General features: G+C 41.8%; 1 protein-coding gene across 3 annotated transcripts in view; it reads right to left on the bottom strand.

Moving 5' to 3' along the window:
* The window catches only part of SLIT3 (slit guidance ligand 3), a 471,665-nt gene that overhangs the window by 438,009 nt on the left and 5,676 nt on the right, over positions 1 to 27,980 (bottom strand). For all 3 annotated transcript variants that reach the window (XM_066328946.1, XM_066328944.1, XM_066328945.1), the window contains exons 2-3: positions 12,703 to 12,774; positions 10,135 to 10,206 (exon numbers count right to left, since the gene is read on the bottom strand). In XM_066328946.1, the coding sequence (XP_066185043.1) occupies positions 10,135 to 10,206; positions 12,703 to 12,774 (144 nt within the window). The remainder of the gene's footprint in view (positions 1 to 10,134; positions 10,207 to 12,702; positions 12,775 to 27,980) is intronic.

Genomic DNA, 27,980 nt, shown 5'->3' with positions numbered 1-27,980 from the left:
AAATGATAAAGTGGCACAAAGAACACCACACTGCACACTTGAGGGCAATTTGACAACCAAAAAGCCAATACCAACAAAGCATTGACCTATTCAAACAGAAACAGCTCAACTCCTGTCAGCAGTGGGAATTACCTGTCAAACTCAGCCAAAGGACATCGTCTCCTGAGGAAGCCACAAGAGCAACCAGCCACAAAATCCACCTTGTCTGAATGCTGAGAGCACCCGATTTCTGTGATAATTCCTCTGACCCACTCCCCTTTCCCAGAAGGTTTTCAAATGCAGGGATCAGCTCTTCTGAAGTGTTTCAGCACCCAGCAGCTCCCATTTCTCCCCTGCATTCCTGATATCCAATAGGATTTCTATTCCGCTCAGAGTTACCAAGTACAAGAATGAAAATGTACATGAATGTCCACACCATCTGCATGAACCCTAAAATCCTCTCATTTTTGGGGGGATCCTCATACTAGAACACCTTAACACAAGCAGAAAGATCCAGAGATTATCTCCAAGGAACTGAGAACAAGACACTAACATGAAGTCAGCTATCAGCCAACAGGGATTGGTTTGCTCTGCTCCATGGGGAAGGAAGGTGCAGCTTGAGGGGAGCTCCAGTTTAACAGACACAGCTCAAATGGAGTTGTGCCACAGGAAAAGCAAAGTCAAGACTGTGCTGACCTGATCCATGACAGAGAGACTTCAAGACATATTCGTGTATTCTCCAAGAACAAAAGGAAGTTAAGTGCTTTGAGTCATCATCATTTCACTCAGGAGCAGGATTATTTAAGGATTGCTGTGCTCAACAGCCCAAAATTCAGCCAACACTTATAGTATTTCTGGGATGGCAAGCAGCATAATCCTTCTAACATGAGGAAGCTCAAAGAAGCAAAACTCTTTTGATGCAATTATTTAAGCTAAATAATGTTCACCCAAATAATCCAGACCACCGATGCAGCAGTTCTTACCCAACAGTAACACAGACACTTCAGCATTTCCCACAGATCTGGGAGAAATGACTGCTAAATCCTTAAGTGTTTTGCTTAAGCAAGTATCCTCATAAATCTTCATCAAGTATTAAAAAAACCAAAAAAAACCACCCTGCTAAAATCAAACAAACAAGCCACAGAAAAGAATAATGTTTAAAAGCTCTGCTGTAATGTCCAGTGCTGATCAGCTATTCCCACTGAATTATGGCAGTGTCCTTATTCCACTTGCTTTGTAACCACTGCTTTCGGAAGCTCAAGAATCCTGTGGTTAGAGAACCTCTTGTCTGCATAAATGAGACTCAAATTTGTTTTTCCATGAGTTCTTTGGGGTCAGTGACCTACTACAAAAACTTTTTTGATGAAATCAGGTCCGTTTATTTTCATGTTGTTAAAATAAACCTCGTTGTTTTGTGGCCCTGGTCAGAGGTACTAATGCAAACCAAACCCTCTCACTGAAGCATTGCATCCTGCTCCTTGCTCCTGCCCTCAGCCTCCTCTGCACTTTTCCTGTGTTTGGACTCCTCCTGTGCTGGCCTATTGACAGAGCTGCTAATGGTTTCCCCTGGAAGAGAAGGGCCAATTTTTAATATTTTTTTTTTTTTTTTTTTAATGTTTGCAGAAGAAATAAAAGGTTTGCTCTTGGACCAGCCATAACCAAGAGCTTGGTTGTCCAGCAATGGCTGAGAAATGTATAACTCTATAATTATGTGCTACAGACAGAGCAAGCCATGAAATGTGATGGCATTAGTGCCCTCTTGGAGTCCACAGGACACAAACACAGCAATTAGCAACTGTGATTTTTCCAACTGCAAATACCCTGTTAGAAAATATCACACCTCTACACACCTCCAAAGAAGAAGTGGTTTTTTAAAACTATTTCATTTACTGAATAGTCCCCAAAGGGTAAGGAAGTGACAGCTACTGTACCATTTTAGAATTTATTTCAACCAAAGACCCATAAAAATAAACACAGAAGTTGGGTTATTGGACAAAACTCATGGACAAGGAAGAGTGTGAGGGATTCATCTTTGATCTCATTTATAACACAGGCTTAATTATTTTTTGGTGGTGCTTTTATGTTTGTTAGGGTTTGGGGTAATTTTTTTGCTAGATAAATATGGCCCAGCAGAAACCCAAAGCAGCAGGAATTGCAGGGGACTCACAAAGCTGATCAAGGTTCTCTGGTTCCTCTTCTACCTCCTTTCCATTTCATCACCAGACTGCAGAGACAAGCCTTACCCCTTGCAAGGTACTCATCAATAGCAGAAGGATGGAACTTTCACCATTTCAGAATGTTTTTGCCCCTCACATCAAGTACAATTCCAGTGAAGTGTCTGGGGTGCAGGAACACACATTATCACACCTACAGCTGACACAGGCAGCAAGTTTTGCCAGGCTGACTGGGGAACTTTTTCAGTCGTGAAACTCCATGTGCAGCAAATGCAGATTTTTTTTTTTTGGCAATTTGACAGTCTGTCATAATTTCAATAGGGTCATAGGAAAAGGCAATTTTTAGGTTTTTCTAAATGGATGGTTAGAAATACAAAATATTCTCAAGCACACGACCTGTACTCACACCACACCAGCTCACCTCAAAGATACGTATATCAATGCCTGCAGTAATGCTTGATTAACTTCAATAAAAACTAAACTTAGGAGCTTTAATCTAAGGGAAAAAAACCCCAACAGCAAGATCCAAGGCACAGGCGCCTCTCCTTTGAGGTAACACCCAGATGAGAGCACAGGACAGAGCTGAGCACTGCTCCTGTTCAATACCCAGCACACACAGAAGGACAAAGTCTGCCTCCAAAAAAAGCCCCAGATACATTTTTTTTTCCTGTTTTAGCTTTTCCTTACTCTTCTGTAAGTCATGTTCCCAGAGATGCTTCTAAAGACCAACTGACCTTTTCACAATGTGGTTTAAACTACTGAAACACCTGGAGTAGAACCACAGACAGCTTTATTAAGACGCTGAACAGGACAGTGACAAACACCAGGGGCATCTGAAAATGACCCAGGTTTTGCTTCTAGAAGTCATTTCAAGCCTTTTTTGTTGTAGTTTCACCACAGTCTGACTTCACTAGTGATCTGTACTTACACTTGAACCACTGTGTCTCCCAAAATATAAACAAGTTCTACCTGCAAGCCCCTATTGGCAGGAGAAGGCAAACACTAATTAATCTTGAGATACCGAGGCATGGACATGACAGAAGTGTCTCTGTGTGAAGACAGACTATTTGGTTATTATGGGGCACATTTACATTACACAATATTCAGTTTTAACCACGAACAGAATTCTTATTCTTAGAGTTTTAATAAAAAAAATACCATTTTTTATTTGGCTTCTCTAAAAATTAATATGAATTCTCTAGTTTCAAGGTTCTAGTTAGCTCAGCCCTGTGGTAGATCTTTTGAGGAAAATTCAATGAGTTGCTGGGAAAAACTCCTGATAAAACTGGTGGCTACAGATGCAAAATCAACAAAATTTAAGAGAAATTTACATATTTTGGACTATAAAAATGTGAAGCTTTAAGACTGTCTTCGTTTTGGGATGTGCATTTACTGCTCAGGGTAAATATGGAAAATTATTATCATTCCTGGTCATTACCACTGTACTAAAGCCAAAATAAGGGAACATTTTTTTCTGAAAGATAAGTAGAAATGACAGAATACTTTATTCCCCATGTGAACTGGGTATATCTGCATGAACTAGGCCTTACTGGAGTATTTTCTCCCATCCTTAATTGTTGTAAGAATCTTGACTCTATATGGAAATGTATGTACCAGACATCCTGCAACATCCCCTTACAGAAAAAATGACTTTTTGTACTGAAAGCTGCAGATCCCCCTCCTCTCCCAATTTTATGCTGATTGTATCTCTGGACTGTGGGAACAGCAACAAGAAAGCTCCTTTAAATAAAAAAGAACAATAATCATTCCTGACCATATCTGACACATCACTTACACAAAGCACTGACATTTCTGTAAATTACTGGCACTTAAATAGTGTAAGAAAAATACATCTCAGTGAAATCTTCCAGAGCAGCCAGTGCACAGTATTGACAGATAAGTGAAGCATGTGAGCCATACCCTGGGAACATTTCCTTTGGCTGTTTGAGCCAAGGGCAGCACATAATGCTGGACCAAAATTAATGAGCTCCTCTCTTCTTTCCAAGAATTACCAAAGGTCAGCTGTCAGCTTGAGCCAAGGTGAGACTGGGTACAGTGTGGTACCTACAGTGTGGTACCTGCAGTCCTCCCCAGTGGCTGACTGAGGTGCACTACTCCCATTCAATCTGCCAACACCCATTTTACTATTTTATCCTTTTATTTGTAGACACACACATTCCCCCATATAGATGCACAAGAGCTACTCTGTCCTCCTTACTGGTTTTGTCCTGTGTGATTCTAAAGGTAAAATATCCACCACACAGCTCAGCAAGCCACCTTTTGCATCTTGCATAGCAGCTTCCATCATAGCTCATGAACAACATTTGCATTTATTGCACTCTAAAATATGTATTTATTATAATTTCATCTTCTTGTTATAATTCACATTCCTCAGGGAAGCCACTGATTTTGCCTGGGTTTTGTTAAGCAAGTCTTATAAGAAACAGAAATTCCTTACTGGTGACTTGACAAGTCTCCTCTAAAGTCAGAGATCCAGCCCGAGCTCCTGCAGGAGTGAAGGGCAGCTGGAAGTCCATGGAACACCTCTGCTCCAGGCATGATAAAACAGCAGGGCTTGCCAAAGCACCAAAGCCCTCTCCCTGGGAAGGGCAGCATATCCCTGATACTCAAAAGGTGCTCAGCTAGCTCAGCAGGGACAGAGTCAGATCGTGATAAAAGAGGCAGTTCAGTTTCTTGCAACAGGTGAAAACCAGCAAATCCCCATTTCTGGGAGTGACTTCCAGCCCAGCCAGCCCCACATCCCCTTCCCAGCAGTGCCAGTTTGCAGCCGCACACAGGGAAGGATGGATCACCCTCCTCTACACCTCTGCCAGCTTCCCACCCTTTCCCCCCGGCTTTCTCAGCTGGATGAGGGGTTGGTGTACTCCACAGTCCCTCCAAATAAATTCATGAATTTTCCATGTAAATTCAGAGACGTTGTCTGGAAGGGAAGCCCTGAACAAACCCCACACTTGAGAGGAAAAACAAATGGAAGGGACTCGAATAATACTCAAAACATTCTGCAGCACCAAGTGCCCCATTCTCCATGACTGTCCCATCAGCATCCAGGAATAAAACCAGTAACAACCTGTCAGATACTCCCACCCAAAACATTCTGGCTCATCACGTGGGACTTCTCACAACGTAAACAGTCACACAGACACTCATTTGAAAAGCAAGGCTAAATTTGCTTGGAAATGCAAGGTGAGAGAGGCTGCTTTGTCAGACATTGGTTACAGGACTCTTTTTTTTAAATAGCTGGAATAATTTCTCAGAGGATGTGGGGGGAAAAAGTTATGAACAATACTAATTAAATATTAACCAATAAATATTACTTAAATGTGCAGGCATCAGCCAATTCAATAAGGAGCTTCACGTTGCTTAGCTCACAGCTGCAGACAGCACAAGAAGCACCAATCCATCCTTCGAACCAGGAGACCAGAACACACCTCCAAGTGTCACAATCCGAATTTGAGTTTTGTTTATTCTTTGCCAGGTCCCAGAGTGGTTCAGTTAACAAGTGGTGTCTGACAGAAACAGTTTTCTCCCACTTACAAAAGATGGCACCACTGAAACCCAGACTGTGACCTGGGATTGGGCTCCACAGGACTTGTTCCCTCATGAAGGCAGGTGCTGCTGCAGTAATTCTGCCAAGCAGCAAAGTGCAGCTCAGGTTTTGACATCTCCCACACCCAATTCCTCAGGAGCCAGGGGGATGCTGCTGTCTTTGGTGTGAAAGTAGAGAAATCCATCAGTCCAGTGTGCAAAGCGACACTTCCACCTCTCTGGGCAGTCTGGCAGCAAACCTGGTACTAAACCAACTCACCTGTGGGAGCTGGAGCAGCAAGAGGGAAACATGCAACTGGTGAAACTGATTAAATACCCAGTCACAGCTCTAAATCCATTTCAGGGTGTCTTTGCTCTCCTGCATTTCCAGATAAGCATTTTATGAGCACGGATTTCCAGTGGGATGTGTCACCCACCATGTCACAGGAAAATGGGCACTGGAAACAAGAAGGTCTTTTTTCCTGCCAGGCTCCATCTGAACCGTGTGACATCTCCCCAGATGCACGTGGCCCCTGAACTGTGCAGTGCCTGCAGCCCAACTGCAAACCTCGTGTAAACACCACGGGCTGCTCCTGTGCCAAGGACTGCCCTTTGTTTACAGCAGTCAAGAGCTGCCCAAAGCTTTCACTGCTTTCCCAGCTCCTCTGAAGCACCTACCACACTCTCCCCACTCAGCACAGTAATTGTGGAAGATGCTTTTTGTATTACATGATTTATTTAAAGCCTCTTCAACGGCAATTTATGAAATCCAGATTGTGAAGCACCGCATAACAATTTATTCTTTCCCTTAGCATCTCTGGTCACTAATAGCAGTTTTAGAGTACACTGTGCCAAATAAATACACTTCAATACCTCAATCAAGCATTTGGGAAGCTGCTTACAAAGACTCAATGCACAGTAGCATCACTGCAGTTAAAAATCAAACGTAATTCCCATCTTGACCTCTGTCTTCACACACACCAAACCAAAAGCAGACCAGGGTTAAAATCTGGATTCTAGCTTTTTGCCCTTTTCTTAGAGCTAATTATTTTCCCCAACTTTGAGAAGATTTGATTTGGCCACGCTTTTACATTTTTCCCCCCCTCCCCTAAACAACAAAAACAAAGTTTTAGTGTTTTCAGATGTTGAGATCTTTTATGCCTGCTAAAGACACTAATTTGAGGAGAAAGAAGCAGCCATCAGCCAAAGTCCATTCTTTTGAAGATTACAGAGCTACGTGACAATTTCTGGCAGTTGGCCGTGGAAAAGTCAGGATCTGTTGGTGTCTTATATCCTGCCTCGTTTTTCACACAAATGTGTGACATACATCTGGCTCTGGAAGAAATGTCAGTTCATCTTTCAGGCCCACCAGTCCGCCTCTCGATCCTTTCGGCGCGTGAAATTTCATCGTCATTTATCTTAAAATCCTGCCCAATGTTAATGGCAAAGCGTAAAACTGAAATGCTCAAATCCAAACTAGGGGTCAGCTACTCACCACTCATCTGTATGTTCTGGAACAAAGCTACACAACCTTGCTGTAATAAAAGCACTGGAAACATTTGGCCTTTTCCACTGTGCTGAGTACCACTGGTGTTTCTCAGGATTCTGGACCTCGGGATTCAGTAGAACTTACACTGAACACACTGAATTTTCCTATGAGACAACGGGTTAGATTTCTGCACTTTCCAAGTGCTGAGTACAAACATGCCAAAAAAAGGAGTGGCTTCTGCCTTCCACTTCCACATGCTTCATTTCTCAGCTTTGTGCTGTCACTTACAGATACCCTGCATGATGTTCTTTCTTCAATCGATACACCCGAATTTTATTGAGCCAATATTCAATTCTGACAATATCCTCCTTTACTTGCATTTTAAACATTAATGTCCCACAATAAAAAACAATTCAGAGTAAATCCAGATAAACTGGAGAGCCACCCCCATGGCATACTTGGCAGCAGTGGGTATCAGCTCTAAAGACATTTTATTTAAAATTTACTTTTACAGGACACACATCAAACAAAATTTTGCTAATTTGCTCAGATAATAACAATGCAAAGCGCTTCAATGTCCAGACAAGGAAAATAAAATGAGCTTAAATATTCACCTGAGCTTAAGCCCATTGAATGCTTATCATGAGGAGAGGAGTGGAACATACTTCCACTGTTACTTTGAATGAAAACCTTTATATGTGGTATTTTGCCAGGAAGAGAAATTACTCCTGTTCTTTAAAGTTTGACCCAATGCAGCTGCTTTGTTTAAAAATAAGTTAATGATTACTTCTGCATCCACTTCAAATAGATCAAAAAAGAACATTATTCCAAAAATCGAAGCAATGTAAGTGATTTTTATTTGTTATTTAAAAGAAATTAAATGGAAAAAAGCCAGTTTTTTTTTTTAATGCAACCAACATACTTTCTTCATTAACATTTTGCAATGTTTGACAATACTTAATAAAATCGCTTTAATATTACCTAAAATGTTGCCATTTAGCCTTTGTAAGTTACGCCAAACTTTCCACAGCTCCTTCTCCAAAGCCTACTGACTCATAGCAAAGAAGCCAGATTTATAGTTTTGTCCTAAAAATGATTTAAGCTAAAATACCAAAAAGTTGCAAGTTTCCAGACCTCCCTTTCATACTACATTAATTTAGGAAATATTTTAATGACAGGCAATCCTAAAAGAGAAGCAGAGATGCAGTATGGTTAACAGGCCAAGTTAAGAGTTCGTACAGGGAAGGGAAAAAAAAAAGTTGAGACTTGCAAACATCACAGGCTTTAAGAGACACTATTAAAGGTATCAGATTTCCTGCCTTCTGCTTTCACAATATATATTGTTTTCAGTTGCTGGCAGAGCAGGCTCTGCAGAAACACAACACACAGATGACACTTGAGTTTTGTTTCTGGCTACCAACAGCCAGCCCTTCTCCTGGAACTTCTTCAAAATTCTTTCAAAATTTAACCATGTGAATCTTTATCTAAATTTAGACATGAGGAAACTACATGAATCTTTATCTAAATATAGGTATGAAAAAGAGTTATTTATATATGTATACACTTGTATATAAAATGAGCTTAAAAGTAGGACTGGGTAGTTAGGATACTAACTCTTCAAGATGATATCTAATGTGAAAAAACTATTCTACAAGGTCAGGTTATGTTTAATTTTAGAAAATTAAGCTAGGTTGTTTTTTTGTTTGTTTGTTTTTTCTGAAACAAATCAGCTATGACAAACCTCTGCACATGAAAGTACTTTGTAATTGAATATAGGTGAAAATCTGTTATAATCAGAATTTAAAACTCATCGCCCTTATTGCCATAGATGGAGCTTTCTGATTCATGACGAAAGTATTGGGTAAATTAATTTTAAATGTTCAGTGCACTCATTAAACAACTCAAATGCAAATCTAATCCTGAGATCATCTGAAACAGCTTTAGTACAGCATTAGCTCAACACTCCAGCCTTCTCTTGAATAATTGCTAGTGGGCACTTAACTCTTGAAAGCCGCTTTAGAAAATATCAATGGGAAAATAACAAGTCCTACAAGAAATGCCTCACAGATAACAGTTACCAATCAGGCATAAAAAGCCTGCATTCCAAACCAGCTTGTGATATTGTTCTGGTCACCTACCTCTAACAAAGAATAATTCTCCAAGGTATTTCAGCTTTACAGAGATTTTGTTCTGCTCCCACCATCAGCAGACAGAATTAATGATGATGATAAGGAAGCACACCCAGCTAAGAGCAACAATCAGATGCAGAATTAACTTTGTCCTTTTTAATATTTAAATTCATTCTCCTGAAAGGCCAGGAGTTTCCTATAAACTGATTCCAGATTAAGAGACATCTCATAGTCACCTTCTCCAAAAAGGAGAAGAAATTAACTTAATTGCTATCAAAAGCAGAGGAAATTTACAATCCATCCTCCACTAAGTCTTCCATGGTACCCTGGAATCCACTGCTATCACTGCCATTATCCTACTTCAGAGGAAATAAACTGAATCAGAAAACTAAATATAAAGGCACTTTTAGAAATACTGTGGTTCTCAAAAGAGAAAATTGTCATTTCCATCTGCATAGACATATATAAAATACAAAAATATACAATAATATGAAACTATTATTTAAAAAAAAAAATCTTTCCCCCACATACCAATTTTAAGACTTGCCCAGATAATGTCCTTTTGATAATGTTATTGAGACTCTGGTTTCACTGCCAGTTCTATTTTTTTGGCAGCCACTCTACATTTTATTTCAAGTATTAGCCTATCATGTAATACAAATTCTGCTGTGTTTAAGAGCATACTTTAATTTAGGCAGGTACTCATCTCTCTCTTTCTTTTAAAGTTGATTTTATTATCATTATATATTATGGATGACCATTAACAAGGCGGTAGAAAATCTGTAGCTTTTCCACAGGTGTAAATACAGATACTTACAGCCGCTCGAGTTGTTTCAGATCCTGAAAAGCTCCACGTTCTATCACACTGATCTGATTTTCCTCCAAGTGCCTGCAATTCCAGAAATACCAGTTAATTTTAACAAAATATAAAAGCATCCCCAGTTCTCTACAAACATTATGAAAATTCTTTGCATCTGAGTATCAACACCAGTTTTAACTGGAGATTATTACAATAATCAGGGGCAGAGGAGCACTGTTTCTCTTGGTCACTAATAGGAAATTTGGTCATTTACCATATTTGCTACATAGTTTTGTTCTTAAACTTCTGTAACCACATTTTGCTCAGCAAGGTGCTGGTCTGGAGGCTGGTGGTCACATCCCTGGGACATTCCTCATCTGTCTGGGATATTTGTGTGCCACAACTGAGATAACTGACTTTGCAGCCCACAACAGGCACACACTCAATGGCAATGTTTTGTTTTTTTTTTTGCCCAGACTCTGTTCTGTGCTGATTTCAGGCTTGCTCTGGAGCAAATCCTCTCTCAGTGCTCCAAAGGAGTTCCAGTTGTCAGAACAGCAGCTGTGGGACACAAGGACACAACTCGACAGGGCACAAAACCACCTGGGACAGGTCCAGCTTTCCCCTGGGGCTGATCCTGCTTTTCTCTCCACCTGACACCAACACTGGGAAAGGTTACAAGCAAAAGAGACTGCTTTCTCTCTGATTTACAGCGTGCAGGGGATGACTGCTATCCAGAAATGCTGAAATTTCTGCCACAGCAGAAATGCTCTTGGACAGGTGAAGGGGAAGGCAAGGAGAGAGATTCCAACAGTCCCATCTCAGTGACCTCCAGCACACCCCCATCCCTGCCTCTGTGAGAGCCCTCCAGCAGGGACTGAACACCCTGAACATCCTGTGTAACACCTCTGAACAGTCTGGACTCAGTGAACACCAGGGGAAAACACTGTTCTGTCCTGTTCAACAGCCACTCCCCTGCCCTCAATCCTCTGAGGATGCTCAGAGCTGTCTGACTGGAGAGGAGCTGAGGGCACAGACAGCAAGAGAGCATTCCACAGGTAACAGCAAGAAATGAAAATATACAACTACAAGACTCAAGCACATAAACGACAGTCACACTGCTCAAAGGACAGGGAGGAAATTCTGCATGAGGATAAGGCAAAAGGATGAAGCTGTAAGGGATGAAAGGAAAAGGTGAACTAAAGAGTATTTTGAATGTGTGGTGTTTGCCTGAGACTGGAGGATTATTTTCTGCTGTTCAGGGCTACAGGATTCCAGGCCACTCGTTCCTAGCCCTAATTCTGATGTGTGCAAACAGGACTAGGCTGCCTTTCTAGGAACACTGGGACAGGCTGCAGATTTCTGTCTTCTCACTGTGCCCCCCAGCTAACAAGGCAAGGAGGAAAAAAAAAAGTGAAAAACAGTGGTTTAGTAACAAGATTATGTAGAGCCCATTCAAGAAACCAAAGAAAAGTTAAGAAAAATCTGAAGGATATTTTATTCCAGTGACTTCTGTGGCAGACACTACACTATTCAAACTCTGAAGAAATGAATTACATAAACCTGGAATGAACACAGGACAAAAGCTCCACATAAAGACGGCAGTTCTGGTTATTGCTGAAGGCACAAAAGACTGCAGCAGCATTAGGCAACGTCTGACACCATGAAAACCCAACCAAACTGAAACAACTATTGATATTAATCTAGTATAGAACATGTATTTTAATGTTACTCCTAAAATGGTATTGACAGTTGTGATGGGAGCCAAGGAAATCCAAACAACTCCTCTGCTAGAGATAAGACAAACACCACAAGAACAAAACGTTTTCCAAAAGATTTGAGGTGTTTCCTCAGTATATGACAACTTGTTCCCAAGTGCTGAGGGAGCAGGAGCAAAGACTCACCTTTTCCTTTCACTATTTTCACTAAAGAACTGTAATAGCTCAGCTTTAAGGGCTTGTTTTAGAAGATACCCAGAGGAAAAGTTTTCATCACTACCTTAGTGATGCTGTTTGAGGTTCATGTAGAGAAAACAGGAACCCAGGAATGAAAAAGTCTGTAAACTGATGTTCAAGGCCTATGTACAGGTATGGCTAAGCTCTTGACAGATACTGAGATCACAAGACAGCACCACCTGAAATCTCTGTATTTAAGACTGAAACACAAGCAGTTTCCTTGTGTTCAAATTCTACAGCTATTCTTGACCAACTTCTGTTTAATACTATTTAAAATGCTGTTAATGAGATTGTACCTTACAGCGGCCAAAACCTACAAGTCCTATTTGCTTGTGTCTCAATATAGTTGATTTATGCATAACTGATTGCAAAGCAGACCAAAATTTTTACCACATGACTTGACCAAAGCTATTAAGAAACAACTGAACAGCTCTAAAACTACAGTCACTTTAGTGTAGACCTGAAATTTCCTGTTTCACCTGACAAACTATTCAGGTTGCCTGATGTAGAAGAACACCAACAACTGAATAACATCTCAAAATTACGAGAATCTGATCTCTGGAATTATGGAAATTCTAAGTGGTAGCACCCTAAAACAGTCTCATAATAACCAGGTACATATTATACTCACAAGACACGAAGATTCTTCAGCCCTGTGAAGTCCGTCTTTGTGATCCTTGTGATGTTATTTTTTTCTAGATCCCTGCAGAGCAAAAAGAAAGCAGCATTCAGACACTACAACTGACACCCAAAATTCCATTAGCAGGAAGTATCTGCATCACTGGAGCACCCACCAGCTGCTCAAACTGTACAAACACCTGCATTACAATCTCACAAAGCAAGTCATCGATCCCGATGCATTCTGCCTCCTCCTCCTCCTCTATGCTCTTCTCACAGATGAAGTTTCTCCCATTTTTAGTTCCAGTGTCAGGCCTCACTACATGCTTCTTTCCCTCTCAGACTACAGTTCTGCAAGAGGCTGTGTATATCCAAGACCCAGTTAGCACAAAAGAGCTGAAGAAAGAGTACAGGGCCCCAAAATTATTATTCTAAACCCAAGTGAGTCCAACCTGCTGCAGAATCTTTGGCCACACAGAGCCTGAAAAGAGAAAAACTTAGTTCAGACTCCTTAGTGTGCTCCTACCCAGATGACTGGAATATTCACTGGTGCCATAGGACCTGGTTTGCCATTTTCTCCCCTTTGGACCTGCCTTGGCCAAGAACCCCTGAATTCTGCCAGTTGAGCACGTCCTGTTATTTGGCCTTAGATGTTTCATGGTTTTCAGTCCTGTCCACACCTCTCCCTGACCTAGTGCTATCCAACATGAACAAGACAAACAGCTGGTCTTCCTTTCTGGTCTTCATGCCATCAAAAATATGGCATGTAGATACAAAACATATAATAATTTTGGCATAACTTTTTCAAACATTTGAAATCAGTCTTTCAATGAGTCTAACATAAGCAAGACCTTAAATGGATTGAAGCCGTATGTGATGCACTAGAGCACAGAAGTGTTTAAGGATATTGGAATCTACTTCTAATGGTTATTGACAGACATCAAAATAATACTAATAAAATCCTTAAGCCATAAAATGGATTATAAACAGATTTAAAAACTATAGGAGCTAGTTCATGCATCTTAGTGTGAGACATTTCTATAATACAGGAAACATTCTCCTGTCAGGAAAACACAGAAGCAAAGATAAAGACATGAAAGAGGAAAAAAAAGTCTCTATATTTCAGCTGTGTGAATAAGACAGCCTGTACCCCTAGTTGACTTATGTCAGCTGTATGTTAAAAGGCTGACTGAAGAAACCACAAGGCCTGTACAGGGCACTTCCACTGCCCGTACCAGCCATTCTCTTCCATTTGTCTTTACCCTGGCAATCGACTCATGCTTTTCCCCAAGAATACCTCTGAATCACTGCCTACATCTTTCAGATTTTCCAGCTCAATTTCCTCTTCTGCTCCCAGTTCAGTTCTTCTACCCTGGTGCATCATTAACTACTCACGGGTGTGCCATGAGCTGATTGCAAGAAACCCTGGAAAGAATTACGTCTGGAGTAAGCAACGCGTAAATAGCTCATGCCTGACTCGCATGTTGCTCCCCATCTGCTTTTCATGGCATTCCATCACAAGCTTTCCCTTTATCTCAGAGAGGCTCTAGCAAAACACAGCATTAAGCTGGTTGGAATCCCCCAAGGCAGAGAGGAGCCAGCCAAGGGACACGGAGCTACACGGTGTCCGTGGCCCCAGTTCTTGTGTATCTTGGTCAGGCGTGATCCCAGCACAGCTTTACTTGGCTTCAGCCAGTGCATGCAGAGCCACCACTCCTGCCATCCACACAGCAACCTCTGCACCACACCCAGCCCGAGACACCAGCCCCACACACCAGCACAATTCCTCCCTGCTTTCAGCCCCAGGAACACTCAACATTCTCCCCCTGGGGAAATCTGCAGCTCTCAGCTCTGAAAGGCTGTAACATTCCTTGATCAACACATATCTGGAGATTGCTTTTTCCTCTACTCCTGCAGATTGGCACAGCCTATCCTGTATACACAATATCAATCATCCTATTAGTCACTTCCAAAGTGTAGAGTCTAAGTGAAAGGTTTCCATTTCTGTTATTCCAATTACTTGCACCATGCCCTAACCTTTAGAGAAACATTCCTCACGAAGTTCACTTTGCTCTAACCATAACTGCAGCCTCTGTCTGTTTTAAAAAACACTGTTTACCTTCTGAACATTTGCCTTTTCCAGTGTGCTCTGCCTCAAGGCTTATCTGCCGTTTGAAGAAAAACAGACTAAAACTGTGATGAACTACACAGAATTTCTTCCTCCTGCTCACAGTAGGTCTAATGCTGCTGCAAAGCAGCAGATTGCCACAGGTTACCCCATTAGTCAATTAAACTTTGTGACTCTGAAATTACTGAACTAATGCAGACATTAGTGGTTTACAGCTGGTATTTGTGGGCAACATAATATTTTATGTTTCCTTTATAAAGTTTGGCAGCTGATTATGGGCTCACTAGTGGGTTTCAACTACAAAGAGCTAAACCTTAACATGTAATCTTGGTTGGCTTTCAAACACATCAAGCGTTCAAAAGGACTCTTGGAACCAAACTGATTTCTTGGAAATCATCTGGGTCTAAGATATGAGGAAAATAATACCATGAAGGCAAATTTAATTTATATTTCACTTCAGCTCATATCTATATCCAGATGAAATAATCCTACATAATATTCTTATTGTGCAGAATTCCTGAATTTTGGGTAATACACAGGGCCAAGCAGATCTTGAATCCAACTCAACACATTGATCTCTCCCGCAGGACCAGCTACTACTCTTGGTCATCTCACATTCCAATAGGATAGTCTAATCAATTAAAAACACCTAAAAAAACTCCATTAAGGAATACAGGTCTCTTCTGGAGTGTCAGCAGCAAAGTTGATTATCACTCCATTAAAAAGAAATCAGAAATTACATCTACACCAGCTTTGGTAAAGGTCTTGACATTAGGTCTGCCTTGTCAATCCATTAATTTATTTTAACATAAATGTGTAGGATGACGCCTGCTAAGAACAACGCAGCTACAGTGGTAGCTTTAAGAAAAAAGACATGGAAGGAATTATTTCAGTGAGAATAGAAACATGAATTGGACTAGAGTGGTACAAGACATCATGAAAGTGAGTTCAGATGAGCTATTAAGGGAGCTTTACTCATAAACATGTCCTGCTATGTTCTAATAACAATTTAATTCAACACATATTTTGTAGATGCTGAAGACTGAGTCACACAATGTACACACTTATTACAAACAGGGATGCTTGGAGCAACTGGAGCAAATCCTGCTTCATTGCAATAATTCCTCTGAATTGCTTCATCTTTCATTCTTCTCTGAAGACAATCAAGTGAATTTGAGACAGACTTTTCAATGTCTTAAAGCACCAACATTCCCAGGAGCGCACAGATTTCCTCTGCTACACGACTGAATTTTCAGTTGATAATTATTCTCTTCAGCCACTCAATCCTTCCAAAACATCCGGACACTGTCCTCAGCCCCCACCCTCCTCCTTGGACTGGATAAAGTTTATGACTGGAGAAATAAATCCACTTGCCTCTTCCCACTTTGTGCTTCCCAGGCTCTGCAGCCTTGGCAAACACAGCTCTGAGCCTCCTCTCCTCCCTGATGGGCAAACCCAGGATTGGGTCTGACACCCCAACACCCCCCCAAGGAACAGGGCAGCCCTCACACAGGATCCAGGAACAACAGCAACCAGATCCTGAAGTCTTGCACCATCTTCAGCTCAATAATTCAGTAGACATACATATATAAATAAAATACCTTCTACAACGTTCAAATCCTTTCATATACAAGGATGCAAAAATTCAAAGCAACACTACTGGATTGCAGCAAGTTCCTGTTGCAGTCAGAGGTTATTCTGCTGCCATCTCAACCCTCTCTCTACTCTAATATCCAAGATAATCTGGATAATAAAGTCTGGGCCCTCATCATAATTGTGAATCTTAAAGAGGTCAATCTCTAACATACTCCTCAACAACTTCAAGACTTCAGGTTTGGGGTCTTTTAATCAGCTGCTCATGTCAGAGCTCTGGTTGCCCAGTTGTGCTTTTCCAGGAACACAGTAGCCAAATTGGGCCCATTCTTACTGCAAATGCTGTGTTTGCTTTAAGATGTTGTGCTTAAAAAAAAAAAAAACAAAACAACAAAAAAAAACAACCCACCACCACCAGCCACTCAACATTCTTTTCTGATCTGAAAAACTACCTGACTTCAAACCTGATTCCATTATCTTTCGATCAGAAAAGCAATTGCCAAAATTTAGTTCCCTTTCTAGAAGGAACACAGTTGTTTCATTTAGTTAAAACCATTTATTATCAATAAGGGCTCAAGAACAAATCTGCCTCTGTTTCAGAGAATTCCCAGGTGCCCATCTGGCAAACAGTGACACTCCTAACAATAAAAATTAAGATCCTTGACGCCAAATCATTTCATTGCTGTAGCTGATTTTGCATTTCAGTGACAAACATAAGTCCTAGATTGTTGTTTTGAAAAATACTTATTGTCTAATTAATATAATTTGTCTTTAACCTAAGAGAACATCACATAAAATGAAAATCCATGGAAAACAAAAACAACCTGCTGTCTAAGGAGAAGGATCACCAGACTTGATTGCAGTCCTCAGATATTTCTTCATTTACATCAATAAAGAATTCAGTAAGGGCAGTAGAGAAGCTCATCTCAATAAGAGCAGTAGGGAAACTGTATTTAAGGAAAAATTAACTGCCATACACTTCAAAAAGCAGCTCCCACCCCAGTTAAACAGCACTGAGATTCTTTCCTGTCCAGCTGCTTCCTAAGTAAGGTAAATATTCATTTCTAGTCACAGAACCTCAAACACAAAGTTTAGTTTCTGTTCCTGTTAGGTTTTCCAAGTGGTTACCACAGTTCAAAGCTCCACACATTTGTGTCACAGTATGGACAAACAAATCAGCCCAGAACCCAGCACCCTGAAGGCAATCTAGATTTAACCAACACCCCACAATCTGCAGGGAAGGTGCATTTCTCTTCACCTCACTTTTGGTATTTTCCAAGAAGGAAAATGCATAAAATGTGTGTGTCACAGAACAAAGCTTAAGAACTAATAAAAACCTCTCTTGATCCCCCTAAAAACAGGTCAGGATCCAACACACCATCTAGAATTCCCATCAAAACAAACCTCACCTGGGACACGAGTCATGCAACTTCCAAATGTTAATGAAGAACAGAAGAAAAGTCATTTTCCAAGAAATTTAAGAGCACCTGTTTTGAACTGATAGCACACATCCTTTGCTATGATTAATTTGTACCACATTCCAAAGGGTTTATTTTAAATGACAAATCAAGACTAAAAACACAGGAGCTAAAATGCAAGTGATAGTGAATTATTCCAGATTCCTGGGTCTAAGGAGTTCCTGATGTTTTTCATTAGCCCGGTTCCTCCAAGTGACTAAAGCAGCCCTCGCTCCTGGAGGAACAAGGCTTTTTCTGTGCCACTGCACTGCTGAAGGACTTGGTCAGCCCAAAGCATCCTGAGGGACACAGCTGAGTCATCCCCTGCAAGTTTTCCTGTGCTTTGTTCTCCCCATCCCCAGGTAACCACCATCACAAACACGCAGCACCTGAGCTGGAAGAAATCTGCATTTTGCACAGCAATGCATTTTTTCACCCTTGACCTGGCTACTTCTTGCACTCCAGAAACTTCAACCCATGAGGAAAAACCTTCTTGATTTTCAGCAAAGCTGCCTGCAGAGCTGGAGGCAAAAAGCTGCTCAGTAAAGTCTCCCCTCTTTTGGAGTGCTTTAGTTCTTGGTTTGGGAACATGCTGAAACCAGGACCAGGAAAGGGACAAAAATCCACTCCCATGTGTCAATGTACCCACACAGCAGATTCTGGCTGCCCTTTCCAGTCTTCACACACCCAGTATCTGTTTTATTATTTTAACTATTTTCCAGAATTTCTGCTGTGCAGCTAATTTTCTTTAATGGGTATGAAGTGCCACCAGCCTCTTAACCTTAAATGACCATAATTCCCAACAGAAACCACTTGGCAATTCTCTCCTTTGCCTTCAATCCAAGAACTTCAAAGTTACTGTGATAAACCACTCAATTATAACACTATCCTCAAGCCCTCTGGCAGCACAATCTGCATATCTTCAGATTGAACATATTTTCATCTCAAGTTTTGCAATGCAGGAAATGAATTCCTGGGACTGGATTTTATGAAATACACAAATTCCACTAGTTTCCAAATCACATGGGCAAGTATGAACATCACTTCTAAAGAAAGACAAAAAACTTCAAAATCATATTCAGCTGAGGTAACTCCATTTTTTAAAAAATAATACATTTCATCTCTGTAAGACTCGAGTTATTTTATTCTTCTAAACAGCTGACTTTCAAAGGAGCATGAGAATTTATTTTGATTTCTACCAAGCTCTAGAAAGACAGGCACTCTGAACATTTCCCACCATTTAGCTCAATGGAAGAACAATATCCAAAGCCCTCCATCTGAGAGGAAATAAGCCCCTGCAACAATCACAGGTGGGACTCTGTGTGAGCAGGAAGATGCTTTGCAGCCAGGTCTCCTGGAGTCCCACTGCACCCCAAAACTGCAGCAGTGGCCCTTGAAGCAGCAAAGGCACCTCAACCACAGACAGAGGGGTTGGGGAACTGGAAATAACTCAGTGCTGCCTGGTGCTGTGGGTGTCTGACAGTCCATGTGCAAGCCTGGGTCAGTGCAGGCTGTCCAGGACAGGTCAGAGGCTGTCAGGATGTCTGCTGACATTTGAACAGCGGCTGAGACACCTGAGTCTGTTGAACTTCAATTAAAGAAGGGTTAAGGGCAGATCCTACTGCAAACTTACAACCAGCAGCTTGGAGACTGCAGACCCCCTTGCCTGGTCTACAGAAAGACCAAGCCACAGGTGGAGAAACAGAAAAAAACAAAAACCAAGCCCTGCCACAAGCACCAGTTGTTCCTCGACATTCTGCAGAGTTTCTGCAACAAGAAGTGCACAGATCCACACAGCAAGGCTGGGATCCTGCAATGTGGGCATCTTACACAGGGGTAACAACCAACCCACAGCTCAACATTTCATCATTTCTGCTGTAGCTGTGGGACACCACGTGTGTGACACTGGATAGTTTCAGCTCTCAGGAAAATTTAAATAGCAATTAAACAGCCACACAATAGTTGGAGTGTGCAAACCCCATGCTGCAGTCCATCATATTTCTGTAACACACCTACACGACAGCTTTTAATTCAAAAAAGGTTAGATCCTCTGTTCTGATTACAGAAGGTTTTCAGGTATGAGTCAGACTGTTTTCTTTCTGTCTGAACAATGAGAAAAACGGACCTCGGAGGTTAAGTGCCCTAATTTTGTGAATAAGCTGTCCATTCTGAAGCCCATTACAGGGCTGCTTGGTTAATAACACACATTAAGTGTCCAAATGATCTGGAACTGCTTGCAGACAACACACTTCTGCCCTCATCCTTATAAAAATAAGGAAAAAAAAAACCATTTGGCAAACTACAAACGTTAAAAAATATTCAGGAAAAAAACACCAAAAAACCATAACTTTTTGCAACTTGTGCAGGGGCTGAATTCCCTATAGCAGACTTCAGTGGAAGGCCCACAGAAAGCAGAATAATGCATTGAGTTATTCAAGTGTTCTGCCTCTTCCAAGGAAATACACGTGTGTCTCAGCCTGCAGGAATTCCTGTCTAATTATGAGAGTGTACAGCTTTTATTATCCACACAAAGGAATGGTTATGCTGACAGCAGAATGTTTAACAGTGTATTTTACCCTCCTGTGTCCCTCACCCCTGTCCCCAGAGTCCTGTCCTCGCTCTTGATGTGTTCCAGCTCTCCTCTGGCAGTGTCACCTGTGCCCTGCTGAGGGACAGACACACTGCAGCAAGAATCAAAGGGGTGGAGGTTGTCCTGGCACTTTCTCCTGTGCCAGTGCACACCTGGGCTACAGAGGCACCTGCTGATGGACAGGAGGGAGAGGACAAACAGCACCCAGGGCTGCAGAAACACTGCCAAAAGCTCAGGTGATGGTCTGAGCAAAGCCAAAGCTCACCTGGAGCTCGTGCTGGCAAAGGTCATCAAGAAAAGCTCCCAGCAGTGCATTAGCTATGAAATAACAAACCAGATGTGATGGTTCAGGGGCAGAGGGAGGAGCTCAGAGCCCCCACCAGCACAGTCCCCCATGGTTTTGTGCTCAGGGAGGAGAGGAACAGCCCAGGAGTGGCAGAGGATCAAGTCAAACATCCCCTGAGAGCTGCTGAGGTGAAGCAGGCTGCAGGAGGACAGGACACATCTGCTGGGGCAGAGATCAGGCTGACCCAGCCCAGCCTCACCCTGACACCTCCAGCACAGGCAAACATCACCTCTGCCTCGCAAGGTTTAAAAGCACAACGTGGCAGAGTGCAGGCTGGTCAGCAGCAGCCTCACTTTGGTACTGGGAAAGTCACTGAAAATCCTACAAGAGGCAATTTCTGGTTTTCAAGACCCAAACAGACATTTCCTGTCTGAATTCCACACTCTGCTTCGAGCAGAGGCTGAACCAGGAGACCTCATGAAGTCCCTTCCAACCTTAACAATTCCATGATTCTACCCTTTCTGCACAGGAAAAGGGTAAAACAAGTATTTGTTGTCTTTTGTTTCTGGGGGAGTTCAAGGAATAGCAGAAAACTTTATATATGACACATAAAACCCCCCAGAAAATACTTTAAAATACAGCTGCTACAGAAACATGGTTTAATATGAAGAAGGGAGGATGTGCACATCATAAAGAGTAGTAAGTACAGCTCTGTGTCAGATAAGCTCAAGCGTCATTTAAAAAAAAAAATAAAGCCCAAGGTTAACAACTGCACATACAAAAGGTCACTTTTTTAACTTCTTGGAATCCTTGATCTTGTTTAGCCATTCCCACTCAGCTCCTACAACTGCAGCTCTTCTTCCCTGTCCAGCAGGACCAGCTGGCCACAGGGATTTCAGGTGGCCAGTGCTATTCCAAAGCTCACACTGCACAAAGGCAGAAATCAGAGCACATCGAGTACTCTCATATTTTCCCTCAGCTCAGCTGCCACATGGACAATCTCATCAGGACATGAACAGAGATGTGCCTCACACTTCTGGACTCATCTGGGCAAAATGCAAACTTCAGCAAAACATCCACTGCTTTAATTTTGTATGTCACTTCCCAGTGTGTGTGTGACTGAATAGATCACAGTGAAGAAGCTGCAGTGTTTGGGTGCCCTTCACTTATACAGACAATCTGATATTTCAGACTTGCAATATTTCACACCTGCTCCTGACTGCTGTAAATTCTTGATAACTTGGGAAGACATTCTGTGAACAAACAAATTATTTTAGCAAAGCCTGGCATGAAAACCAAGCCTTGATTTCATCACCCTGCTCACTTTCAGACATGCACAGACTAGAAACCCTCCCCAGATCTTTTCCTGGAAAGGTAAGAGAGATCTCTGTTTATGTTTGGGGTTTTTCTTTTTGTTGCCGTTCAGGGTTTTGGTTTTTTAATGTAAAAAGCATCCAGTTTCACCAGCTCTATTCATTCCTAGCACCACCACACTGAGTGTAACGTGTCTGCAGAGGCCACTGAGGAGCAGAGGAAGCCAAAACCTTCCAATAAAATGCGTAGGACAGTTTTAATGTGTAAAATGAATTTTGAAGGAAGGGTTGTATTGACTTGATGTTAGCAACCAGATGTTGCAACCAGTTTACAAGCAATTTTCTTTGCCCTCGAATAGATTCCCACCTTCCTTGTCCCCCATCCGCATCCCATTTTTGGTTTTTTACTTGCTGCAGTAAAGCTGAATTGATTTCACAATGTTTGCTAAATGAACAGAAAACTCAAGTTTTCCTAAAGCCTTTGCACAGAAATCTGATGTTCCAAGTTACTGAAACTCCTCACGCTTATAAAACCTCTTTGCACTAACCCTGCTGCACACAAGGGCCAGGGAACAACCAACCTGGAAATTATCTCTTCTATAAAATGACCTTAACATCAACTGGGAACAATCCATTTTCATCTTCTAAAAAACTTCATCAGCTAAAGAACTTTCCAGAGGGGAAAAAAAAACAAACCATAAAACCAAAACCAATGCCAAACAAACCCCAAAAAATCCATAAAACACTTCTGATTGCTCCTTATCTTCTGCTGCCTTTTCACATGTTATCTATTAAAACTCGACGCTCCAAAGGATCATTGGGCTGTTTCCTACACTTTCACATTCTTATCTGAGAAACTTATATCCAGATGTGTGTTTTCATCTCTCTGAAGGACCAGCCTTTCCCTTAGGGCTTTATTTCTCAGTATCTATTTCCACTTCTGGAAAACAAGTTCTCTTTGCTCAAGAATTTCCCTTCCATTTTTTTTTTTTCCCCCCACCTCTTTTTTTCTGGTCTCCAGCTAACCTCCCTGCTGCATTTATCTAGGCATTTCAGAAATGTACTATTGCTTCCCTGCACCATTCCCTCACAATGAATTCTCTTTTTTGCTGCCCAGCTGTATTCTGCAAACCCCATCTCTGACCAGCTCCACCACTTCAAGAGGATGAGACTGCCAGGGCCTCTTCTCACCACCCTGCAACTATTTCACACAAGCTTGAGACCCAGAGGCTCCCACATTGCTCAGTGATGCTGTAACCACTGCTGCCCTCCCCAAACAAAGATGTTTCATCCAGGTTTTGCCAAAATCAGCATTCCAAAAAAGAAAAAAAAAAAATCCTGATAGAATGCCTCCCCAGTCTAAACAAAACCATCACAGAGACAAAAGGCAAAATTGGAGAAAATCCATGAGCCAAGTTCCCACCAAAGTCCAGGCAAAACGTGCTTTAGGACAAACAGGAAGGCACAAGACACAAACTGCTTTCTGGAGTCATCTCTTCCTCGCTGAAATTTCTCAGAGTCATATTTAAACAACTCAACTGTTTTAATTAAACATTGCTGTCTCCATAGCTGTGGACAAGCAGGACATACATACGCAGGATTACTTTAATGGGCTGGAGGTCCTGTGACCACATCTGGTCTGTGAACTTCACATGTTACGCACTCTACCCTAAACCAGAGAGAATGGGCAAATTGCTCTTTGCTATTTCCTCATTGGGAGAGCAGAAAAACCATTAATGTAAAGTTAAGTTATATTCTTACACAGGGAATGTGCAACAACACAGGATCTCTTTGTTCATTCACCTTGGATAAGAGAGCACATCCCAAGGAAGACAATATACAATTCTAAGGAAGAGTCTTCCATCTTTGGACAAACTTTTTGTAATCTTCAAAGGAAAACTGAAGTTAGGAATTGGAATATTTTCTACAAATTGTTTGTGGGAAAAACTCTTCCACGTAAAGTGATTTTTTTCATTAGGGCAGTATCTTATAACACATGACACTGCATTTAATGCATACACTGAAAAACCTCTTAGGCAGGCAGACAACTAAGTGCTACTTCAGCTTAAAAAGCAGCTAAAATATCTGAAGAAGTGCTCAATATTGCCCAGAGAAAATGTCAGAGATGACAACTCAGTCAGACAGTTTTGTTAAACAGCCCTAAAATACTTGGTTTTACTCTGACCCGAGAAAATTAGGAAGGCTCACAACTCATGACATTATTTGAAACTTTCAGGATCATTTCTCAGATCCCACAACAATGTACACCGGTAATGCCTCACAGTCAGCTAACACTTGTATTCTGCTAATTATCACAGTTAATTATCACACTACTCCCCTGCCACAGGAGAAAAGGAAAAAGACCAATGGAAAAAAAAAGCCCAAGGATTCAGGAATAGTCCCATAACTAGTAGCATGCACCTTGCTTCTGCTATCAAAATGTTATCTTCCTGATATTAACTTACATGCTTATCATGAAATTTATTACCAGTTCTGTTATCATGCCCAGAATACCCTTACAACAGCTCAAGATTTCTTCATATTGAGCACTGTGCAAACAAAGGTTTCCCAAGGGATTTTCCACAAAGAAAAAACAACAAAGGGATGAAGACAAGCAGATGAAACAGAACTGATGAGTACAGCAGGCACTGTCCTCAACTCCAACACAGCCTAACCTGCACTCCATAATTTTAACTGATATAATTAAAATTACAGCAAATTTTAGGCTTTGCAAAACAAACTGGTTTTGCCTTTGCTTTTTTTTTTTTTTTCTTTTGGACCAGGACTGTTCTTCTCAAGAAACAGCATCAGAATGGAAGGGAAAAAAAAAACACCAAATCTATCAGAAATTGAGTTCTTCACCATCCTCTCCATATTTCCTACAAGCATGGACAGGCAGTTAAAAATGGGTTGCTGATCTCCAAATCCTTGACCCCAGAGCAGTCTGTCCTCCCCTTCCACGGAGCCCTGGTTGAAACAGAATCACCAATCTGTGTCTCTGCAGAATCAAAAAGCTGCCAAGGTGCAGAGAAAACACCCTGAAAACCTGCAGCTCCTGTGTCCTGCTGCTGTGGGTGACACAGACACAGCACAATGTCACCACTGTGTCCCCACACCACAGAGGAGGGCTCATTAACTCCTAAATACAACATTAATTCCAATCAATTCCTAACTACAACACTGCTGCCCCAAACCACACTGATGTGGGTGCACAGGGCAGCCAGAAGGTCCCAACAGGGATAATGTGTTATCTGCTCCCCAAATTTATCCCTGTGTCATACCAAAATCCTCAGGGCTGCCTGCACTCCGAACACATTTCCAGGTGTCCGAGAGTCTCCATCAGTCCCCTGGTGCCAGTTCCACCCGGCTGCTCCCTGTGCAGGCAGCTGAAGCAGGAATTGAGGCAGGCACAGCATCCTGCAGGCAGGAAGCACACAGCACTCTCCTGAGGAGCCCCTCTGACAAAAAGTCGAAAATCACTTCTGCAGCAGTATTGTAACTATTGAGGAGAACAGGTTAAAATGAACTTCTGGGTAACATCAATTCTGTCATCAATTTAGAGGCAAATTTCAGATAGATTTTGAAGACTGATCAATGGAAAGTCAAGACAACATCAGCTTTAAAACTGAGTTTTCTGCCTCATTTTAACCACACTCATGTTTACTGTAAATGCTCCCTTTACCAGTGACGGCAAAGGAGATTTGAGCCAATGGCTACATTCTCATTTCTACCTGAGAGACAAAATTAGGGTCTTAGAAAAAGAGGTAAATCACAAATAGAAAGGTAAAAATCTAATTAAAAGCTCCAGAAATCTATCAATCATAAAATTAAAAACATATATTGCAGCCATCAAACAGATGGTGTAAAAGCGAAATACAAAAATTTATTCTGACAGAGAAAACTGACAGACCAGATTCAGTTGTAGGGGGGGAAAAAAGGCTGAAAATAACTGGAGGAGGTAAGAATCATCCTCTTAAATTCTCTTTTCTGTGGAGATGGCCTTCAGCTCAATCCCAGATTTACTGAGTACAGAGCACAGACCTGTTCCCTTATCTTTGATGTGTTTAATGCCATTAGACAAACTGTCAGCTGCTTACAAGGCCATTTGCTAACGGGGAAGAAGCAGTTCTTGCCATTGACAAGATCCATTCAAGATCTTAAATGATGATATGTCTCACTAGAAAACAGACTTGGAAATAAAGCATTAAAGAACTCTGGAGAAAACTTGAAAAATACTGAAAACAGAGCAGCCTAGGCCAAATTGCAACCCAAATATGACTGGAAGCCAGCCCTTTCTTATCCTGAATGTGACTTAAACAAACAAAATAGAATTCATAGAGCTTTACACTGGCAAACAAAACCTGAGAGTGAACACACGAGGGATGGGAGTCACCACAGCAGCCCTAGATCAAAATCCCTGTCCTGAAAGGTGCCTGTGCTCAGGTGGGCTGGGCTCTTTCTCCGGCAGCACTGACAGAAGGAGAGCACACAGCCTCAGGCTGCACCAAGGGAAATACAGGATGGACACCAGGAAAAAGTTCCTTACAGAAAGGGTGATGAAGTACTGGAATGGTCTGCCCGGGGAGGTGGTGGAGTCACCATCCCTGATGTGTTTAAACAAAGCCTGGATGTGGCACTGGGGCCAGGGTTTACCTGAGGTGTTGGGTCAGACTTGATCTTACAGGTCTCTTCCAATCTAGTGATTCTGATTCTGGATCAATGAGAACTTCTGGAAGCTTCCTGTGACCTCAGCAGCAGCAGGAGCCAAGGACAGGAGGCACAGTGCCACCAGCCTGGCGCTCAGACCTCAGGAGAGGACAGGGAATAAATCTGGCCTCTCTTACAAGATTTTCTGAACACCACTGCTCCTGTCTCCATCCCTGTGAGGATTTTACAGATTGACAGTCACCTGAAGGAATTTGCCACATGTCCCCTGCAGTCATTGTCCATCATGAGGCCAGCATTATTTTTCTTGAAAAACATTTGCCCTCTAAGGTTCACTTCAGCTTTGCTCCCCAAACTTATCTTCCTTTCTCACCTGAAGTTAGAAACTTGCTGTGTCTCCTGCTCCCTGAGGAGGACAAGCATCACTGTTTGGTCTTGCAGGAGTGGAAAATAAGCCCAAGAGGAAAAGAGAAGCCCCTCTGGACAGCTGTGGGACCACAAGAGGTGTGAGGGATTCCTCAAGGTGCTCCCAGTCACACTGTGGGAAATCAGGCACGAGGGGCACCACATAAACTTTATCAAGGGTTTGGGGAAAATTAAGCTTCAAGTCATTCGAGCTGTTAGCTCCTGGGAGGGAACACAAGATTATTTAAGCCTTCTGAATAGTCTCTGCAGTAAACAAGCTCACTTCTTTACATACAGTCACTGAAATTACTCACTGAGTATCCTTACTAGAGGCAAGCTCTTTTCCCCTACTATCACTATCCCCAAACAGCCTGTGAGATTTCTGTGAGAAAATCATTTTCCCCTGCTCTGTGGAAGTCAAGGAATAGCCTAAATACTCTTGAAAAGACAGACAACAAATACCAGAAGTCAATGTCCACGCAGGACAAGCTACTTTTGTTTTAAACACAACTGGAAATGCTTGTACCCTGGCAGTGACGTTCCAAAAGACTACAAGTATTTCTCACTCTAAAGGTCAAATGACAGTGTACAACACAAGGAGTTCTATACAGCTACTACACCAATAAAAGAGTATTATAGGATTTACTTATTTTTGGCCTCACATCCCCACAGCTATACCTGTATTCTTGGCTAGATGCTTTCCCAAAGCCATACAATACACAAAATCCAGGGATATAAAAACAATATTCATCATCTGTATTTTAGGACTTCCTAAAAGGCAACAGCTGCTCTTCAGAGGGGCAATTTTCCTTTGGCCTAATTCCTTTGCATGAATCAATACTGAGCTGCGAAAG

The sequence above is a fragment of the Sylvia atricapilla genome, chromosome 14 (genome assembly GCF_009819655.1).
Source record: "Sylvia atricapilla isolate bSylAtr1 chromosome 14, bSylAtr1.pri, whole genome shotgun sequence".
NCBI lineage: Eukaryota > Metazoa > Chordata > Aves > Passeriformes > Sylviidae > Sylvia > Sylvia atricapilla.
Note: the sequence above shows the minus strand (reverse complement) of the source record. Positions and strands in the feature narration are given on the sequence as shown.